Below are 18980 nucleotides of genomic sequence, written 5' to 3'. Positions count from 1 at the left end.
GACCTGGTCATCACCGCGGGTCGTGGGCTGGCCGCCAGAACTGGGCACACCCAGAGCTTACCCCGGGCCATTCGAGATTGAGTACTTGGGCTCTAGCACTACCGCACGCAGCAGGTGAGAACAGCCAGCCTGTCGTGAGTCAGGAGTGGCTGGCATGCGAGGGATCACTCGCCAGCCTGTACCTTGTTTCTGGATCAGTCTGTGAGCCACAGGGTCACCCTGGTTCTCCGAGGTGAGCTTCAGACACACGTGTGGCAGTGCATGCACCTGCCTTCCCCAGGTGAGCTCTTCTTTCCTACCAGCGTTCAACAGTTATCCAAGGAGGGCCTACTGGCAGGTTTGACCACTTTCTTTTCCTGGTGGTGGAGATGGAGAGGGAGGGACGGTCCGGTGTGCACGTTCTTCAGGAACGTGGGTGACTGGCCACCACCAATGGGGATGTGTGTGCCCGAGGGGGGCCCCCCAGCCCTCCGGTCTCTGGCTGCGTCTCCAGCTATGTGGCGTGAAGACTTGCACCGCAAGAACCTCCCCACTTAGCTCCTCGCTGTTTATGAAACGTCTCCTCTGCACTGGCAGGAGCCAGGTGTCTGCAGTCCTGAGTGTATGAGCTGGGGGGACAGGTGAGATGAGAACATGTCCCTGGGGAAGCCTCCCTCAGGAGGCCGGGGACCCCAGTCACTGCACACACTGTTAAATTCGTTCTGCATTTCACTCCCAAACCCCGGGTTCCTCTGTGGGTAACTCGCTATTTGTCTTTCTTTTCTCGGATGCTTTCGCGGGCTGAGCTGAGAGCTTGAGGCGGGCGCTCTTCGGGCTCCTCGGAGCTCCACTCAGAGCCTCCAGCGCCCCGATGGGAAGGAGGAGGCACCCCGGCCTTTGCCGGCAGCAGGATGCTGGCAGTCTTGCCGGTGCCGCCACTGTCCAGATCAGAACAGGTCTGGGGAGCAGCGTCCTCCCTGTGGGCAGCGGTGGGCGTTCGAGACCCGCCTTCTGCGACACACACGTGACCTGCTAACCACCAGGGCATCTTTTCATGTGACACGCTCCCAACATTTTGCCAAAAATCAAAGGGCTCGTGGCCGCTGGCCAAGGAGAAGCCGGCGTGGCACCGTTGGGGGGAGCCCCGTGTCCAACCCGCAGGGCCAAGGGATGCATGGGCTTCCTTGCCTGGTTGTTTGATTTTGTGCAAACCTAACGACGCTGGCTGGCCGGGCCCCCCGCCCCCTCCCGAGCTCCAAGGGGGACAGCGGTGGGCGGTGGGGGTGGGCGAGGGCCCGGCACCCACCCGCCTCCCGGGGACGCGGCCGGGCCGGGGGCTGACGTCACAAGCTGCTTTGACATTTCTTTTCTCCCCTTTTCATTTGTTTTCTTTTCCTTTTTGTTTTCTCTCCTCCCCCCTCCCCACCCTCCCCTGCTCTCGGGATGCAGCCAAACGCAAGGCTTGGAAACTAAACCGTGTTGGTAGCCTGCGAAATATTTACAGCAGCAGCAGCACCAACACCGAAGGTAACGCCGCGCCGCCCGGAGCCGCATGCCCCTCGCTGTCCGCGGGCTCATCCCGCCGCCTCCATCTCCGTCCGTGTGCTTGCTCCCGCCATCCGTGTGCCTTTCAGCTTACTTAAATTTTGACCTTTCGCTTCAGTCCTAGAGTAGCGATGTTTAAATTACTTCAGAAACCTATTTTCTCCTCTTTTTTTTCCCCCTCTCCCTTTATACATGCGGGCACTCAATGTAATATTTCCCAAGTTATTACAGTTTTTAAAAGTGTGAGTATCAGGTGTAATGATCTGTAGCCAAACACAATAGTGTGCCGTGACATTTAAGTAACAGTCTTAATTTGTTTCGTGGACGCATACTCCATAATGCTGTGTGCGGCTCTAATCCAGAGGCAGCCAGGCCCGGGTCATTTGCATGGGCTGCTATTGCTTGTAAATTCAGTATATTGTTGTGTTTCTAAAGGTCGCCTGGTGCCAAAGTTCACAAATTGACTTGCGTTGCTTTTTCCACCGTAGACAGCCGCCACTGCTTTTGTATAATAGCAGATTGAATTTTTCCCACCTTCATTTGAACAACACAATTATAAATTGCCTTTTTTTTTTTTATGATTACAAATGTCAAGGGTCAGCATTATTTTGATGCCAGGCAAAGGAAAACCACCGTCAGCCCAAGCGATTGTAAGGGAGGCTGGTGTACAAGGCGTACGATGCAAAATAGGTCACAATCCAGCGATCTTGGTATAATAGGGGGACATTTTTTTTCACTTAAGTGCAAGCCAAATGGGTCAAGTAATCGCAAGCTCGTGCCCTAACACTAATTGACTTATTTGGGGATGATTATAACTGTAATATTTTTCTTAATGTCACTGTTTTCTGGGCTGTTGATTTTAGCGATTGCCAAGCAGTGGCATTAAATCTCTTGTAAATTTTAAATTGCACGCTATTTCTGTAAACAAGTCCCCCTCTTCACATCCCGATCATTAACCTTTGCTGATTTATATCACCATCCTCTTCTTCTTCCTTCCACAATTACTCCTGCCTTGCCGCTGAAAGCCCTGCTCTCAGCCAGGAGGAAAAAAAAAAATGAATGTGGAAAACAAAACTACATTTCCACGATGGCTCGTTAAAGTCCTGTTTTTTAATCACAACCAATTTTTTTCTCATTCTTCAAGGGGAAATTGTCATCTGGTAAGGTACCAGTGGAGCTTGACCCCCTCGGTATATCTCCTTTCAAGGCATTCATTCAGGAAAGACAAAACGAGAGGGGAAAATAATAGAATTTTAGGAACAGCAGTCTCATGCAACATCATTTTTTTGTCGTATTTTAAAGGGTGTTCAGTATACTCGTTCACTCTTTTTTTAGTGTGTGTTTTTCAACTTAGGCCGCATATCATTTCTTTTCCCTGTGTCCTTCTCAGGTATGTTTTTCGTGTGTGTGTATGCATTTGTCACAACAAATTTGTTTATTGACTTCTGGCCTTTAAAAAAAAAAAAGTGATGTCTGGTTTTCCGTGTGGTCGTGTACAAAGTTTTGGGGGGCTGTAAGGAGGCAGACAGTTCCCCTGGGGACTTGCTGACGGCCCTTCCTGGAGACACCGGTGGGCTGCAGCCCATGACAGGTGTGACCATGTGCAGAAGGGGGACCTTCTCAGCCTGACCGACCAGGTAATCTGCAGTATCTGCCCTGCCCAGTGCTCCTGGCTGGGGATGGACAGCGGACAGGGACGTGGGCGCCTCCCTGGAGTCCGTAAACACCAGATAAGGCCCCGTTACTCGACTGCCAGCACCTCCGGAAGGCAGTCCTGGGGACGTGGGCAAAGGCAAATCCTCCTTCCCATTTTCTCTCATTTCCATCCGGCGTGGAGTTGTTACATCTGTGAATCTCCAGTTAAGTGACGTGATCATTCTTCATTGACTTTGGGTTTAAGGTTGTGTCTATACCCCATCTCCTCTCATATCTCTTCTGGCAGTGTGTTCCTGAATTCATGTAATTATGCAAATTACCAGAACGCCTTTCTGATCCCCAGTCTCTCGCTGTGTGATGCCATCGCATATTCTCTGTCTCTAAGAGGATCCCTTATGGAAATTCATATCCTAAGCATTCCAAGTTTTGTTTTCACCTGAGGCCTCGAGTGTTTCCACTGAATGTACCCATCCCCAGGGGGAGCATTTTGTAAAGTGACCACTTGTGTAATATATCCGGGGTGCCCCCCCAAAGCCCCAAAGCACAGCTGACTCCCGAGTCCCAGGGGGAGAGAGAACCTGAGTTTCGGGGATTAGGGGAGGGCACACGCCGTGAGCCAGGCGCCATCTGAGGGGTGCGTCCACGTCTCCCCAGCGGTCCTCAGCGTGATCCGGGACAGGGGCACCCACGTCCCCTTTTCCAGACCCAGGGAGTGCAGCTCAGGTGTTACGGGCTTGCCTGGAGGCTCGGCTTGGCAAGAGATGGGCAGGACCGGGATTTGGACCTGGTGATCTCACTCCGATGCTCTTTTTCTCCTGTGTCCTCTCTTTCCTGCCCCCTGGCCTGGGTTCTTTCAGCTGATCTCCACAGTACCCTGCTGGTAGGTATCATGCTGGAGACGAGAAGTTGGGAGTTCTGGAGGCAGATCGTGCGCCCAGATAGCTCAACTCCAGGACCTACTCCTGGATCCTCGTGGAAAGGGTCAGAGGATAGATGTCGGGAGTGGATAAAACAAATCACACAAAACTAATTAGGAAAACACACACACAAGATTAGAAAGCAAACCAAAATAGACTGCCACTTTTTTCTGTCTATTTGGGTTAATTATCTCCGAAACTGAGATAGAAGCCTGATTTTTATGTATATATATTGGACTAATTTTTGCATCTCTTTTACTTCATAAAAATTCAATTCCTTGCCAAAGTTGGTGAAATTTTAGTTCCTTCGACAAGAACGAACTTTCATTTCGCCGTCTCAGAGGTTTGTGAAATGGGATGGAAGACCTACTTATGATGGGACTCTCCAGCTCATCGCTGCCTCCGAGCCCAAGGGAAGTACACCTCAGCATCAGGCAGCTGAGGCCACACTTGGGAGTGTTCACGTCCATGGTCAGCGTCTCTCCGAGGAAGAACAGAGAAGGCCGAGCAGAAGGTGGACGACGTGGGAGGAAGGCCTGTCGGATGGTGTGTGAGCAGCAGCAGCCCAAAGTGGGCCCATGGGGAACCCATTGCCGTCTCCCCCTGCACACCCGGAGTCAGGTGGGATTACCATCCCCCGTGAGATGGGGACACAGGGACTCTAACAGGACATGTGATGAAGCATAAATGGGTAAAGGACACATGTGTTGGGGAACGGGGGGGTGTTTCTTGGGCCTCCAGGGCCGCCCACGTTTTGTGAGCCGAACAAACCACTTTGCACTACAGATGATGTTCACGCCCAGGTCCTGGCCAGGTTCAGTATCAGCCTGAAGTCCCCGCTCAACCCTGTCTGGGGGTGCATTGCTGTGGACGGATCTTACCCCGGACACAGACCTGTGAAACCCATTTGCACAGCCTCCGTGCACCACAGTGGACCAAATGGAGGGACCCAGAGGTCCCAGGCACTGTGGGTGCGAACAGGTCCCACCTGGGGCTGCCCCTGCACCAGGTAGCCAGGACGGTCCCTGTCCACTTAAGCAGGCCTAAGTGCCACCGCCTGTCCACCCCCTGAGCTCCTGGTAAGACATCTGTCTCCTTCAGCTTGAGGCCAGTAGATGACCTGCGGGTGCTTACGCCTGAGAGTGACGAGCTTGCTGGGCTCCCAGGCCGCTGCCCTGTGTGGGTCCCGGGCAGAGGGGTAAGGGGAGTGAGGGCCTGTTGGCAGGCCAGAAACACCACACAAAGGCCCTGGCACACAGTGAGGGAAGAGAGGTTCCAGAGGAGGCCCGGGGAGCCCTGTGGGTTAGTGGACAGCAAAGCTCCACACGGTAGAGGTGGTCAGGAAAGGCTTCCTGGTCCCCAGGATCCTACAAGAGCCACAAGTGACCGCAGCACTGAACACTTGGTGGCATCCCACCTTGTGACTCCCCGCAACCCCCAAGGGACGTTGTGTCCTCCACATTTTACAAAAGGAGAAACTGAGGTGTGGGGAGGGGCGATCACGTGCCCCGGGAAAGCACCCCGGCAGGTGGACAGTGGACTGGGCACTTGGTTGGAGCCGCAGCCTGAACCCTGGGCGTGGGCTCCGTAGCAAGCACAGAGCACATACGGCCTCCAGCGGAGAGGTGTGGATGCCCCGCTCGGGCTGCGGCCTCCGTAGACAGCCGTCACCGCAGGGAGGGAAACGAGGCTGCTCGGCCTTCGTGGGTGTGACCAGCTGTTGTGTCCTGTGACCTCTGGATCCAGCCCCGACCCCAGGGCTCCATCGCGCGAGGCCGCCTTCCACACTCAGACACAGGGCTCTCCACTGTGAGCACGTCAGGTACTTGCAGTCGCACTTGCATTCTCCATCAGAAATCCCACAGACCTTGTGTTTGTGAGCGGCGGTGTGGACAGTGCTGCTGAGCCCAGACTCGAGCCAGATGTCTGGGTCTAGTTCCGGGGTTCCCGCCGTACGTCGGTCCCCCATCTGCAGACTGTGGAGACGGTGCCCACTGCACAGGTGGCGCAGAGGCAGTGATCAGCATATGCAGCAGCAGGTAGCGCAGCGTCCACGTCCGCCGCTGCCCATCCTTGTGTCGTGTCGGGAGTGCCACAGATCCTGTCATTCAAGGAAACCTCGGAGCTTGAGAAACGTTTACACGGCGAGGAGCGGAGATCCACCTGAAGGTGTAAGAGGGCATTTAAAGTCCAATCTCTTTTTTCCAGACTTTTAAGTCCCCCCCCGGCCCCCCAGTTCCATTCGCTGTCGTCCTCAAAGGAATCATCAAATGTGGAAATTTGGCTTTGGGAGCAGATGCCTGGAGTGGATCCCAGTCCTGCCACTTCCCAGCTGCGTGGGCTCAGGTGACTCAGGTGACTTGCGCGGCCTCTCCTTCCCCTGCCTAGTTCTCTTTTTCCAGAATGGAGACAGTGAGCCCTACCTCGAAGGATACTTGAAGAAGGTCTTACTTGACACCCACAAAGCCCTGACCAGAGAGCTGGGCCCGTGTCAGGGTGGCCACAGGGGTCACTGTTAAATTGTTATAAAGACTTATTCAATCGGAAGATAACTCCAAGAGCGCAGTCTGGGGAGAGTATCCGCGGGACCCTTTTTTTCCAGGCCTGTTGAATGAACTCGAGGGCAGAATGGGCCAAAGCAGACCCTGGTCGGTGATGAAGGGCGCAGATTAAGAACTGCGTATAGATGAAGATTTGAGTGTAGGAACTAACATCAGAACTGACTTAGGGGGGCAGAGAAGGCAGGTTGCTGTCCGTCCAGCCCGCGACTTCTGAAAGGGTGACCGATACCATTGACCGTCCCCGCAGCAAGCGGTGGCTGGGGGGCCCCGGGGACCGCGCGGGGAGCCTGGGAAGGGATGAATGTAACTTAGAACGAGTGGCAGACGCTACACGTGCAGAGCATTGCTTGGGAAACCAGATAAATTACAGCAGATGCGTCTGCGTGTCCTGCTCTTAGTAAACCAAGAGCTCGGGCCCCGGGCTCTCGTGTGGTGCCCGGACTGTGAGCCAGAGTGAGCCAGAGCCAGGAACACGTTAACTTGCCCGTCTTCTCCATCCTGCAGTGTTCTCAGTTCGGGATCTGACGGTCTACTTTTCCCGGAGCTCTGTCTTGGGCACTCTGCTGATTTCCGAAATGCCTGGCACCCCAGGGCTCCGAACCAAAGCTAACAGGATGGGGTTCCGTGGTGCCTGGCTCGCAGACCGCTCGCCCAGCGCTAGTCTCTAATGTGTTTGGAAAATAAAACCTCCTTTGTGTTTCATGAGAATCTTCCCGTGACAACAGTGGTAAACATCCCTAACTTTGTGACCTCCCTCTGGGGACTCACTTCTCCGCAGAATTAATTAATTCTGCTCTTGTCCTAAATTGAGCCACAGTACAACACCTCTGTTGGACTCTGGGCTAAACAAAGATACTTACCAAATTCAGAGCTTGCAAAAATATTTACCTGAGAACCATGAGCTGTGTGTGTTCATAATGGCCAGAAATAATGCTTTTTCCCCTTTCTGCTCAAAATTAACTCCTGGAGGAGGAGGGAGTGTTCTCATATGTATTCTTTAGTGGCCGTACGTCTTGGTTTTGCACAGTCCTGGACCATATTCTTTAGGCTCTCCTTCACGTTTATTTTGTCCTAGGAAAAGGGGAGGAATATTGAAAATAAATAAAAACTGACTTTTTTATATTTTGGCTGAAACCTTAAACACGTGTGGTTTTCATAATTGTTCAGACTACCTAAACCACATGCCTATGGTGGCACAGAACTATCTTAGTATTTTTACAAAATGCATAGCTCAAAAAATTAGCGTAAACGCCCAGGGCCACGTGTGACATAACCTTGAGTGATCTCGGAGCGTGTGGATCGTGGTCGACCTGGGGAGGCGGCATAATGGCAAATGCATCCCCTCTCTGTTTCCAACTTTGACAAACTGATAAATGGCGATGCGTAGGGTTACGTTAGGAAGGATTCTGAGGCTGCGTCAGGCTCTTCGGGATCGGTCATGGATGTCTTTCCTGGCAAAAGAAAGGGAGGGACAGCACGCCTCTGTCATCCCAATCCAGCCTGCTGCCTCCCTCGCACTTGAAGCTCAGATCAAAGGGTGGGATGGGCAGCTGGTGGCTCCCAGGCGGCAGGTGGCCGAGCAGGAAGGGCAGGAGAGGGAAGTGCTTTCCTGGAGAGGACCCCAAAATTGGAAGGATGCAAAGAAAAGACAATGTGGAGTTTCAGGCAGAAACTGGGAGAAACCCATTGCTATGTCCACCTGGGAAAGAGAAGGGAAAAAAATGTCTTGGCCAGACGTTTAAGTTACTGTAACATGTTAATCTGGGCACCGGATTACCGAAGACAAAAGTCCCAATTCTCCACCAGCGGAAGTCCGGAGTGGAGAGGACAGCCATCTCCTGCAGGTCTTGGCTACTTTACTGTTGGATCACTTAGAAACGGTGACCACCTGGAAGCCCTTGGGCCCTGTGGACCCCGGACTCCTACCAGCGGCCTCTGCCAGTGGACATGTCCCTCCTTCGTGCAGAGCGTCTCATCCCTGCAGTTTAGATCACACGTCCTCATCACATGGTTGTCGTTAACTATGTCGGGAAGGACGCTTAGCCTCACGGATAGCTGAGCATCGGGGGGTCCCGGCTCCAGGTTCGTAGAGACACCGGGAGGACGGACTCAGACTCCCCTCCGGCCGGTGAAGACCGCTACAGCCACGCTGAGCCCTTCTCACCCCATAGGAGAAACAGATCTGGTCGACATCCTCGCCCGTGTCACACCTGCCTCTCTCAGTGTCGAGCCACCGTGCGTCCCCTGGGCCCGAGGGCCCGGATCGCCTGGGCCTCTGCAAGAACACCAAGCGGCTTGCTCCGTTCTCCGGACCCGGCCCTGAAGACAGGCGCACGTCTGTCCAGGTATTCCCCTCTCACCCGCTCACCCAAAATGCACCCCTTGTCCAGGCCGGCTCCTGTTGCCAACGGCTTCCAAATGTAGAACAGTTGCAGCTGCTTGGAGTCCTTTAACCCTTTGTCTGCTGAGACTCTGCAAAAATAATTGATGACTGATTGGCCCATTAACCTTTAAAAAAAAAAAAGTTTGACAGGCCAGACTTGTGTAATGAGGAGGGATTCCTCGTGAAATCAGTCTGATGGCTGAGTTGCTTGCCCCTGAGGAGGCAAAATTAGCCCCACGGGGCCTCGTCTGCATAGAAACTGGACGCAATTAGTGTAATATCCGGTGTTATTAATGTCGTTTGGAATAATTGGGCAGGTTGATTTCGACAGGTTCATGGCGCTAAAATACTATTATAGTGGACCTCTCCGCAGCTAACTGTTAAACACGGAAAACTGTTCAAATCCCTGCGAGCCCAATCACAAAACTTTATTCAACAGCTCAGCCCTGGAATGTCACGCCGCGCGACAACACAGTTCTTCATCCTGGACCGCGGGCGCGGTAGCTCCAATTTCCCCTGTCCAGGGGCCGGGGATGGGTTGTGCCGGGGACGGGTGCGTCCAAGGCTAAGGAGCACACTCATGGCATCTGTGTCATCAGGCCTTCCGGCCACCTGAGTTCTGGTTTTACAGGATGAATTAAATACAAGCCGCCGTAATTGTTGCTCAGAGTCCGTCTGTATTAGTGAAAGGAGACCACGAGAAAGGAAAAACAGCAACTTGTACATTCGTGGGGTACAAGCACCCACTCCTTACATTTTATTTTATTTTTTTACTCCTTACATTTTAAATAAGGGTGATGATGAGGAATAATTCTCCATCTGTCTTTCTGACTGGCCTCGCACTGCCAATTACTGTTTTTATTATTTTGTATCTAGTTGCATATAACTAAAATATCACAGTGTCCCCTCGTTATATGACGGAATCCTCCTGGTCCATTGGTGATGTGAATAAGGCCGGGTTGTCGGATAGAAATTCATTTCAGATCATGAGGAGGAACATATTCATGTGTAATATTCATTCCTTCGTCCATGCAGAAGAAGGGAAGATATTTGGGTCCAAAAATCTGCTGTTTACTTAATTGCTGTAAATAGTCACTGCCATCTCAAGGGCCGAATCTAGAGATTTATTAGGTGTTGACCTACTAGGGTGGCCACTTAGCAGGTTAGTGCCTCCCTCCAGAGTGAGACGTCTTTTATTCCCCAGGATTAGTCAGGACTGGATTTGGAAGTGACCAGAACCCAATTTAAAGAGATTTAGGCCAAAAAAGGGAGATGGATGGGCTCCTGCGAGTAAGTACAGGACGGGGGGCTACAGCTGGCTAGAGGGGCCCCTGCGCCCAGGAACCTGTGGGGCATCAGGCGCTTCCTGTCCTGCTCCACCCTCCTGGTCAGCAGCCCACTCACCTGCCCAGGTGGGAGCCCCATCCGCCACCTCTTCCTTGGCACGGAGCGGGCAAAGACGTCTGCACCCGTGTGACACGTCTTGACAGGTCTCTGGTAAGAGAGGAAGGAGCACTGTGGCCCCAACCTAGGTATGAAAGCCTGGAGGAGGAAACGACACCCAAGCCCCCTGCCCCTACCCCAGTGGAACAGAGCACAGCAGCCAGGAGTATCCCATGCTCTGATTGTCCTGGTATAGGTGGGACTGTCCCTCCTCCCGGCACTGACCAGTCACCAAAGACGGCAGCTGGACAGACCTCGGCTTAGGACTGCCACATCCAGGGCGTCATGTCACAGGAGGTGTGACAATAGCAGGGCAGTGCCTTCCACTAGCCAGTCGTCCCCTGGCATTCTCCAGACGTGACGAGCTGAGTAGAGATTGCTGAGAAATTGCTTTTAAAAGACCCACCACCAGGTCGCCTGGGTGGCTCATCTGGTTAAGCGTCTGGCTTCAGCTCAGGTCACGATCTCAGGGTCCCGGGATGGAGCCCCACCTTGGGCTCCCTGCCTCTACCTGCCTACTTGTGCACACGTGCTCGCTCGCTCACTCTCACTCTTAAGTGAATAAAATCTTTTTTAAAAATTAAAAATAAAAGACCCACCACCTTGCCCTTCGACATCAGTAGCAAGGAAAAGTAGCAGTAAAAAGGCACTGGGAAGCAGGGAGACCCTTCCAGCCCCTGCTGGACACAGTTCCTTCCCTTTAAATGTTTGTTTTTAAGAAACAAAGAGCATCGCTGAGAGTTCCTTCCCTTTAATGTTTGTTTTTAAGAAACAAAGAGCATCGCTGGCCACTTTACAGAGAGAAGAATAATTAAATGTTATGAGATAATGCTGATAAGATCCTAGTATTTTTTCTGACAGAGTTAGGGCTCAACAGTACTGTGTTTTATATTTATTATTCCATGCAGTAGGTTCATTACAAAGAAACAAAATATCCCTTCATGGAAATTATACGTAACATGATTAAAAACACACTTGCTCTGTAATGCTTGTTCTTATTTTGTTTTAATCTTGGGAGGCAGAGCAAAGTCATGGTGTAGATATAATTCAGTTCTGAGATTCTGAATGAATCTGTGAGTGTTAACATATTATCCTCCCTGAAAAAATAAGGCCACACAAAGACAGTAATATCTGGGGAAGCGCATGATGCCTTAGGCATCACCCGGACCCCCTGCGGTGACAGTGTGAGGACCACAGGTGGACCCCGTGCACAGGTCTCAACGCCTTATTCGGGGAGCGAGGCATCCCAGCTGCCCAGCTCCTTATCAAGACATCTTCACCAGGGCCCAAAATCTAAAAGAAGTCTGAGTGGCTCCCCTTCTAGAAAGGTGCCTCTTTCCCAGGACAGCGCAGGAGCTGGACCCTTCTCCTCCATGTAGCCCGGATGTTTGTGTTTCCATCTCAGCAAGGAGCCCCATCCGCATGGCCCACCTGGCGGAGGCCAGCCCAGCACCAAGGGCACCGTCATCTCTTCATTTGGGAGTCGTTGCGGGAGGCTGCGTGGGCAGGACTGGAGGGTGCACCTGCTGCTGCACCTAGGCCCAAGGGCTGGGCTACCACAGGAAACTTCCCCAAAGAGGTCTTTGTCAGTGTTTGCATGTCGAGCTACTGCTCAGAGTGCGTCACCTTGAGGACAGGTCCTGAGGGCCAAGCTCACACCTGTCCTGTGACTGATGGGGCCTCCGTGCATGCTTCCAGACACCTTAGAAACCATACACACAAATGTCACAGTGACCACACTTGCTGTGGCCTCATTCGTGGCTTCAGTACTTCTGTAATTCTGTGCCTTTCTGGGTTGACAAGTCATCCCACGGGTGACCAGAAAGCACGCTGTCTCAGATGAATCAGAGTTTTGAGTGTTTGCACAGTGGGCTCTTCATTGGATCGTGAAATTTAAGTTGTGCTTTCCAGGGTTGCTCGGGCTACTCATCAGCCTTATCTTGCTGATCCCACCCTCTCCCCAAGGGCTCATGTCCACCAGTCTTGGGTCACAGGGTGTCTTGCATCCATTTGCTCTTCACTTTGTGGAGCCTTACTGGTTTTTTATTATAATTAGCAGACCAGCCAGGATCTCAGGGATGAGGCGTGAGACTCACTCTGGCCACTTGCACACCCTGGTTAATCCATCACCTTAAAACGCAGGGTGGGGTCTGCTCTTTACCACTCATTATGAGTGACTGCACGTTCCAGTGATCTTTTTGTTGTTGTTGTTACTTTGACAATAAAGTTAATTCAGCTTTTTCATGGTTCTTTGAATCTGTCCTTCCCCATCCCACAGATAGAAAGATATTTGCAAACAGAATCATTTAAATATGATTTGTTCTATTCCAGTGTACAGAAATGCAACTAACATTTCTTTGTATTGGTCTTATATACTGTCCATTTACTAACTGTTGTTCTTATTTCTCAGAATTTCTAAATTACTTGTGGTTTCCTATATAAACAGTCCTACAATCCATAAATTTTTTTGGGTTTCCAGACTTTGGATCTTTTATATCTCTGTCCTGTCTTATTGCATTGGCCAACAAGGTTGAACACAGGCTGTTACAGGGAGCATCTTTGCCTTGAGCACCCTTTAACTGATACGAATTGTTTCTAACATTTCATCATTAAGTACTATGATGCTATGGGGTTCAATAAGTACTCTTTCCCCCAATGTAAGGGGGTTCCCTTCTATTCCTAGCTCAAAATATTTCAGTCATATTTATTTTTCTTATTTAAATGTTTTCCCCCTTCTGATTTGGAAGGTGCACGTTCTTTCCTTGTGGAGATTTACCCTAATCCTCTATCACGTGTGCCTGATTTGCCAAAATCCAAGGTTCATTCTTCATCCCCTTCTAGAAGAGTATGCCACCCGAGAACATGTTGGCTGTAATGTCCTCACCCCACCAGCCTGTCTCTGGTACTTTCAAATGAGACATTATTCTCAGTAGTAGTATGTAACATAATTTTTGCTTTAGATGCGTGTGTCTATCTATTTACCTGTTCATCAGTCCTTCCCCAGTTCTGACCTTCTTTCTAGACACTTCTGGAGCATATCTGTTAGTAGCTTCTTTAACTAAGGTCTATTGGTAATAGGCTCTTTCCATTGCTCTTTTTCCTACACAAAATATATTCCACTCTTTTCCTTCAAAAAGGTTTCCCTGGGATGCCTGGGTGGCTTAGTGGTTGAGCGTCTGCCTTGGGCTCAGGTCATGATCCTGGGGTCCTATGATCGAGTCCCACACCGGGCTCCCTGTAGGGACTCTACCTATGTCTCTGCCTCTCTCTGTGTGTCTCTCAAGAATAAATAAATAAACTTTAAAAAAAATAATAAGAAGGTGGTTTTCCTGGGTCCCCTGTCTAAATTGACATTATTTTCTTCCCAGGGCTCAAGGATATTATCCCTCTGTCTTGTAGCTTGGATTGTTGTTCTTGAGACGTCCCTCATCCACAGAGCTACCATTTTTTTAAGGGCAATCGGCCTTTTCTTGCTTTGTGTTATTAAGGGCCTTTTTAAGTTTTGCTTTTCCACAGTTTCAGAAGCTTTCTGGTGTGGTTTTCACTGCTGTGATCCTTCCTGGTACATGTTGTTTTCCATGTCTAGAGCCCCATCATTAACAGTCGTGTGAGGCTCCCACTGTTTGCCCAGCAGTAAGACGTGTGTCACACCTTCCACACTCCCCCATCATTTCTGTTCACAGCATTCTCAAGGCTTCGTCTGTTTGAGCCAGTCTCTCCAGGTCTGTCTCCTGGCTCTTCACTTCCCACCCCACCCCACCCCCCAGCTCCTCCTTCACCCTCTGGGAGGCATGGGGCTTGTTTTGTTAACAGTTGTAATCTGAATTTTCAAAACATCTACCTTTTTTTTTTTTTTTGGCCTGATCAATTTTCATGGTCTCCTTTTGCTCAAAAATTCAGGATTGATCTTTTTATTTCATTAAACATTTCATGCATAGTTATTTTAAATTCTCCATCTGTAATCCTTTGGATCTAAATCTACTGTCCTGTTTCCTGTGTGTTTAGTGTCCTTGGTTTTGAGTTCTCAAGTGCTTGATGTTTGTGGAATGCTTCCCTTGCAGGGAGATGCCAGGAGCCAAGGAGGCTCTGCCAACGTAGGACTGGTGTCTCCTTCCAGTCCTGATTGCTGAGTGGTGGGACAAGGAAGCGGGGGGGGGGTGTCTCTTGAGTTTCTCTCTCTCACACCTTATTATGACCTTATTTGTGCCACCAAAGGCGTTTGTTCCTGAGGGTGATGTTCACTTGTAGGCATGTAGCACTCAATGTTCACTGTTGTGGTTTCTTAATTCTTGGGGATTTGGGGAGGGGGAGAGGGGGTAGGCTAGAGGCTTGGAGATTAGGCCATCGGTGCAACAACAAGTGTGTCTTATGGGGAAGCCCTGCACATGTTTGTCTGCCATATTACAGGGCAGTATGTTTGGAAGAGGTTCTGGAAGGCCCGCCCAGGCCGATGCACAAGTGCTCATCTGGGAGGAGTATGGCACATATTTATTGCGTGGTAAACTCTGAGGGACCCTTCCAGCTGAGCCAGAGCCAATGAAACAGTCAAGTAAGGGCCGAAAGTAGGGGATGAAGAGCATCCTACAGAGCAGGGATATTAATAAGCAGAGTTGTAACTAATGAGGTGGTGGTGGGAAGAGGGAGAAAGTGGAATCTGGGTGACTCTGAAAGTTTATGACCAGACATAGCATTGTAACCATTAACAGAAATACTGGAAACCAAAGAGGAGCATTTGGAGATCATAACAGATCTATTTCATGCATGTTAATTTGACGTGAGGACAAAATATTTAAAGAATATCTGTGGGCATGTTTAAAATCCCTGAATGATTGGATCTGGGGGTCAGAGATACAAATCTGAGAATTGTCCACATATATTAGAAGTGACTAAAAAAAAAAAAAGTGACAATCCATGCCTTGGAAGGAAATGAACGCTCCGGCGGTGGGGGGGGGGGTCAGGAGGCTGTGAACTACACCTGGGGTATATGTTCACCTCACCGGTGGGTCAGTGAGGGAGAGCCAGGGAGGGGAAGAAGATGCTGTGATTTACAAGCTAGAAAGAAACTAGCTTAGCATGGCAAGGCGATGGCAAGCATGCCTAGTGCACCCCTTCTTCCCCTAGGGCCAACATTGCTATTGACTGCAGCACTCGTTCTCCAAGAGCCTGAAGCCAACCTTGGGAACCTCTGCACGGACTCCTGGCGGCTGCTCAGAGCTCTCGGTTACAAAAAAATTGAGAAGTGTCCTGTATCCCTCCCGTAGCATCTCAGAGTAGGAAGGCTCTACAGGGCATCTCTGAGAGGCTCAATATCCTCCAGGCTCCCTCTGAAGAGGACACACAACAGGGGACTGAACCCTTCAAGGGTGTGGCATCCCAGTTGGCTGTTTCATCTGCAGATAGCTCCTTCAGGGAGAGAATCTTCTGCAAGTACAGACACAAATGGAGACATAGAAGATGCTAGAAAAGGAAACTTGCATCCAGTTTAAGTAGATGCGGAAGACAAGTTAGCGGGATTGACTTTGGAAGTGAGAAGCCGCAGAGGAGATGCTGCAGGGAGAGTACATTTGGAGATTAGCAAGAAATGAAGTCTGACAGTCAGACGTTTCCATGAACACTTAAATATGTTTGTTCCCTTGAGCAGATTTTGTATGCGTAGGTAAGTTCTGTTTAACATAGTTAATAGGGCAAAGCCAAACTGCACTGTAGTGGCTGGATTTGAAAGTTTGGTCTTTGCACCAGCTATTACCAGTGTTTCAGTGGAGGACGCTCCCTAACAGCTACTGCAGTGGAACAAAACAAAAAATATTGGCGTCCCTGTGCCACAGACCCCCATCATCATTCTCACTGCTTTGTACCGAATCATCTTAGGGTATGTGTACGCCAGCCCCCAGCCACCCCCACCCCCCGACGATGTCTCCCATGTGCTGGAACCCTTCCCCTCTACCCCTGTGCGGTGCCCAGCAGCCACGTGACTGAGCCATGGTTGGTGTGAAGCAAACTCCGTTCTGTCCCTTAGCTCCAGGGGTTATAGCTCATGATTCTGGCTGGAACGCTTTGTGGGACCAGTTGTGCGGAAATTTATTTTTTTAAGATTTTATTTATTCATGAGGGGCACAGAGAGAGAGAGAGGCAGAGACACAGGCAGAGGGAGAAGCAGGCTCCATGCAGGGACCCCGACGTGGGACTCGATCCTGGGACCCAAGAATCAGGCCCCGAGCCAAAGACAGACACTAAAACACTGAGCCACCCAGGCGTCCTAGTTGTGCAGAAATTTAAACTAGGAAGTTAATGGGTGTGATTTTTTTTTTTTAACTGAAAGATCCAGTAAATCCTGATCCAGGGTATCTTTTGTTGTGCATCTGAATTTCACAGATTAGGAAAAGTGTGAGCCTGTTCAGTAAATAGAAGCAACAGTTGTCACACTACACCCGTGAATTAGGGAGTTTTCCCAACCGCCTGTGGCTTGCGTTGTTCTTTCTTATCTTGTCTATCAGCTCATTGGGATGGTTTTACACAAAGTACATGAATTCGGGGTACTATCTTAACAAAATTCAGTGTAGAAGAGATTGTGATTTATAGTGTTAGGAAATAAAACCCTGTAGATGAAGAAGCTGGGCCTTAAAAAATCCACAGATGTAGTGTCTCAGCCAATAATTGCAAGGTATGATACAGGTCAGTCCTGGGGAGACCTGTTTGAAAGTCACAACTAGGGTTTTTTGGGAGGTCAGGGATTAAGATTTTATGATTTTAAGATTTTATGATTAAGATTTCATTTGGAGAGAGAGGCAGAGGAGAGAGAGAATACCAAGTAGACTCTGCACTGAGCAGTGGAGCCCGACGAGGGGCTTGATCTCACGACCCTGAGATCATGACCTGAGCCAAAATTCACAGACTGAGCCACCCAGGTGCCCCCACAGCTGGTTTTAAAAATGAAAATCCCAACAAGACCATGAGTGTCCAAGGGCATCCTGCAGTGGGGGCGGGGGATGGGGATGGGTAGTGGACACCCCTCGCCATCCTCTCCCACCTCCCTGTTCCACAGCAGGTTCACTGTTCTGCTTCTACGTAAACATGGGGGTTCATTTGTTCTCAGGCTCAAGAGCACAGTAGATTGAGGTAAAATTCTGATGGCCCCCTCACTTCCGAACTCTTATCACTGTCTCTCCAGAACTCAAGCCAGAGAGAGTCCGGGAGTGAGGGATGCTCACGTACCCTGCAAGCAAGTGGAAGACCCCTAAGGCCCCTGTGTCTCGCGATCCATTCCAGGGCTCCTGCCCTTGCCTTTCATGGGGCACCCCCCTTCAGCCCCTTTCCCAAGGTTTCCTGGGTCTTCTCCACAGAAGCCCAGCTCGGCCCCCTTTTTGGGGGGCGGGTGGGTATCAGTGCAGCTGAGACCAGGCCTGACCTGCACTCGGCACCTGCACCCCACAAGGTAGCCCCATCTCAGGAGCTTTTAACAACTCCAGGGTTGTCACAGACCTTTGAGAAGCTGGGGAAGCCCTGGACCCTCCTGTCAGACAAATGCTATTCACGTTCCCCAGGGCCGGGTACATTAACAGAAGGCCTTCCACAACAGTTTTGCCAGTGGATGGGCCCACCTTCCCTCGTTCAGGTGCCGTTCCAGGTCCCCAGGGGACTAAGCTCTAAAATAGTGATTTTACACACGGCACAGTAGCGTTACCAGAAAGCGTCAAGGTTCTAAACGTAAAGGCGACATGGCCCTGTTTCCAAGGCAGTTGATGGTCATTCAGAGAAGTGGTTCCCCAGAGCTGGCTGGGCATTCTGGGGCCCGGGGCCACCCCTGGTGTGGGGCTTGGCAGCATCACTGAATCAGGTGGGAGGGATCCCTCAGCTGCAGTGGCTGAGGCTGAGGGGCCCAGAAGGCGGCGGGGCTGACCCGGGCCCCAGGGCGCTGGGCAAGGTCAGGCTGTGGGCACCCTGAGTGGGGCTCGGGAGCCAGGGGTATGGAAGGGCGGGGCTTGGTGCAGTAGGTATGGCCACATGCGAGTGACAGAGTGGTCACCCAGGCAGTGGTCAGTTCAGTAGTTCGTAGGTGGTTCTCATTAGGAACCACAACTGCTTGTAACGCGGCTGCTTCACGGATCGAGTGAGCTGTTATGCCTAAAACTCCAGCTCGAGGTCTCTCCGTGGTTATTGGTAACTGGTCATGCTCTTTATATGTGGCTCCCCCTGTCCCTTTGTCTCTGTGGCAGTCAGGGGGCGGGGGAGGACAAGTAGAGGGTCTCCCATGGTCTAGGCCATGTCAGGCTGAGCGGCACATGCCACCAAGCCAGAGGACCACACCATGAGGTAGGCGGCCTTTCCCACATTTTAGGGATAAGGAAGTGAGCCGGAGTCAAGAATGGGTCCCAAGACTCCCCCGTGGCAAGTGGTTCGACAGGCTTTGATTGCAGGTCCCACGCGTCCCGGGGTAGACCGTGGCCCCACGGCAGCCGTGAAGTCGCTTCAGGTCCCCTGGATCTGCGCTCACCCTCC

The 18980-nt window shown here is 51.0% G+C and overlaps 1 protein-coding gene across 6 annotated transcripts in view; it reads left to right on the top strand.

Moving 5' to 3' along the window:
• Positions 1 to 18980, top strand: part of AGAP1 (ArfGAP with GTPase domain, ankyrin repeat and PH domain 1) — a 533866-nt gene that overhangs the window by 435998 nt on the left and 78888 nt on the right. For 2 of the 6 annotated variants that reach the window (XM_055346217.1, XM_055346215.1), the window contains one exon: positions 1429 to 1506. The exons of the other annotated variants lie outside the window; for them this stretch is intronic. In XM_055346217.1, coding sequence (XP_055202192.1) covers positions 1429 to 1506 — 78 coding nt within the window. The remainder of the gene's footprint in view (positions 1 to 1428; positions 1507 to 18980) is intronic. 6 annotated transcript variants of the gene reach the window in all.

Source organism: Nyctereutes procyonoides, unplaced genomic scaffold (assembly GCF_905146905.1).
Source record: "Nyctereutes procyonoides isolate TBG_1078 unplaced genomic scaffold, NYPRO_anot_genome, whole genome shotgun sequence".
In the NCBI taxonomy this organism is placed as follows: Eukaryota; Metazoa; Chordata; class Mammalia; order Carnivora; family Canidae; genus Nyctereutes; species Nyctereutes procyonoides.
This window is presented reverse-complemented; position numbering and strand designations above follow the sequence as displayed.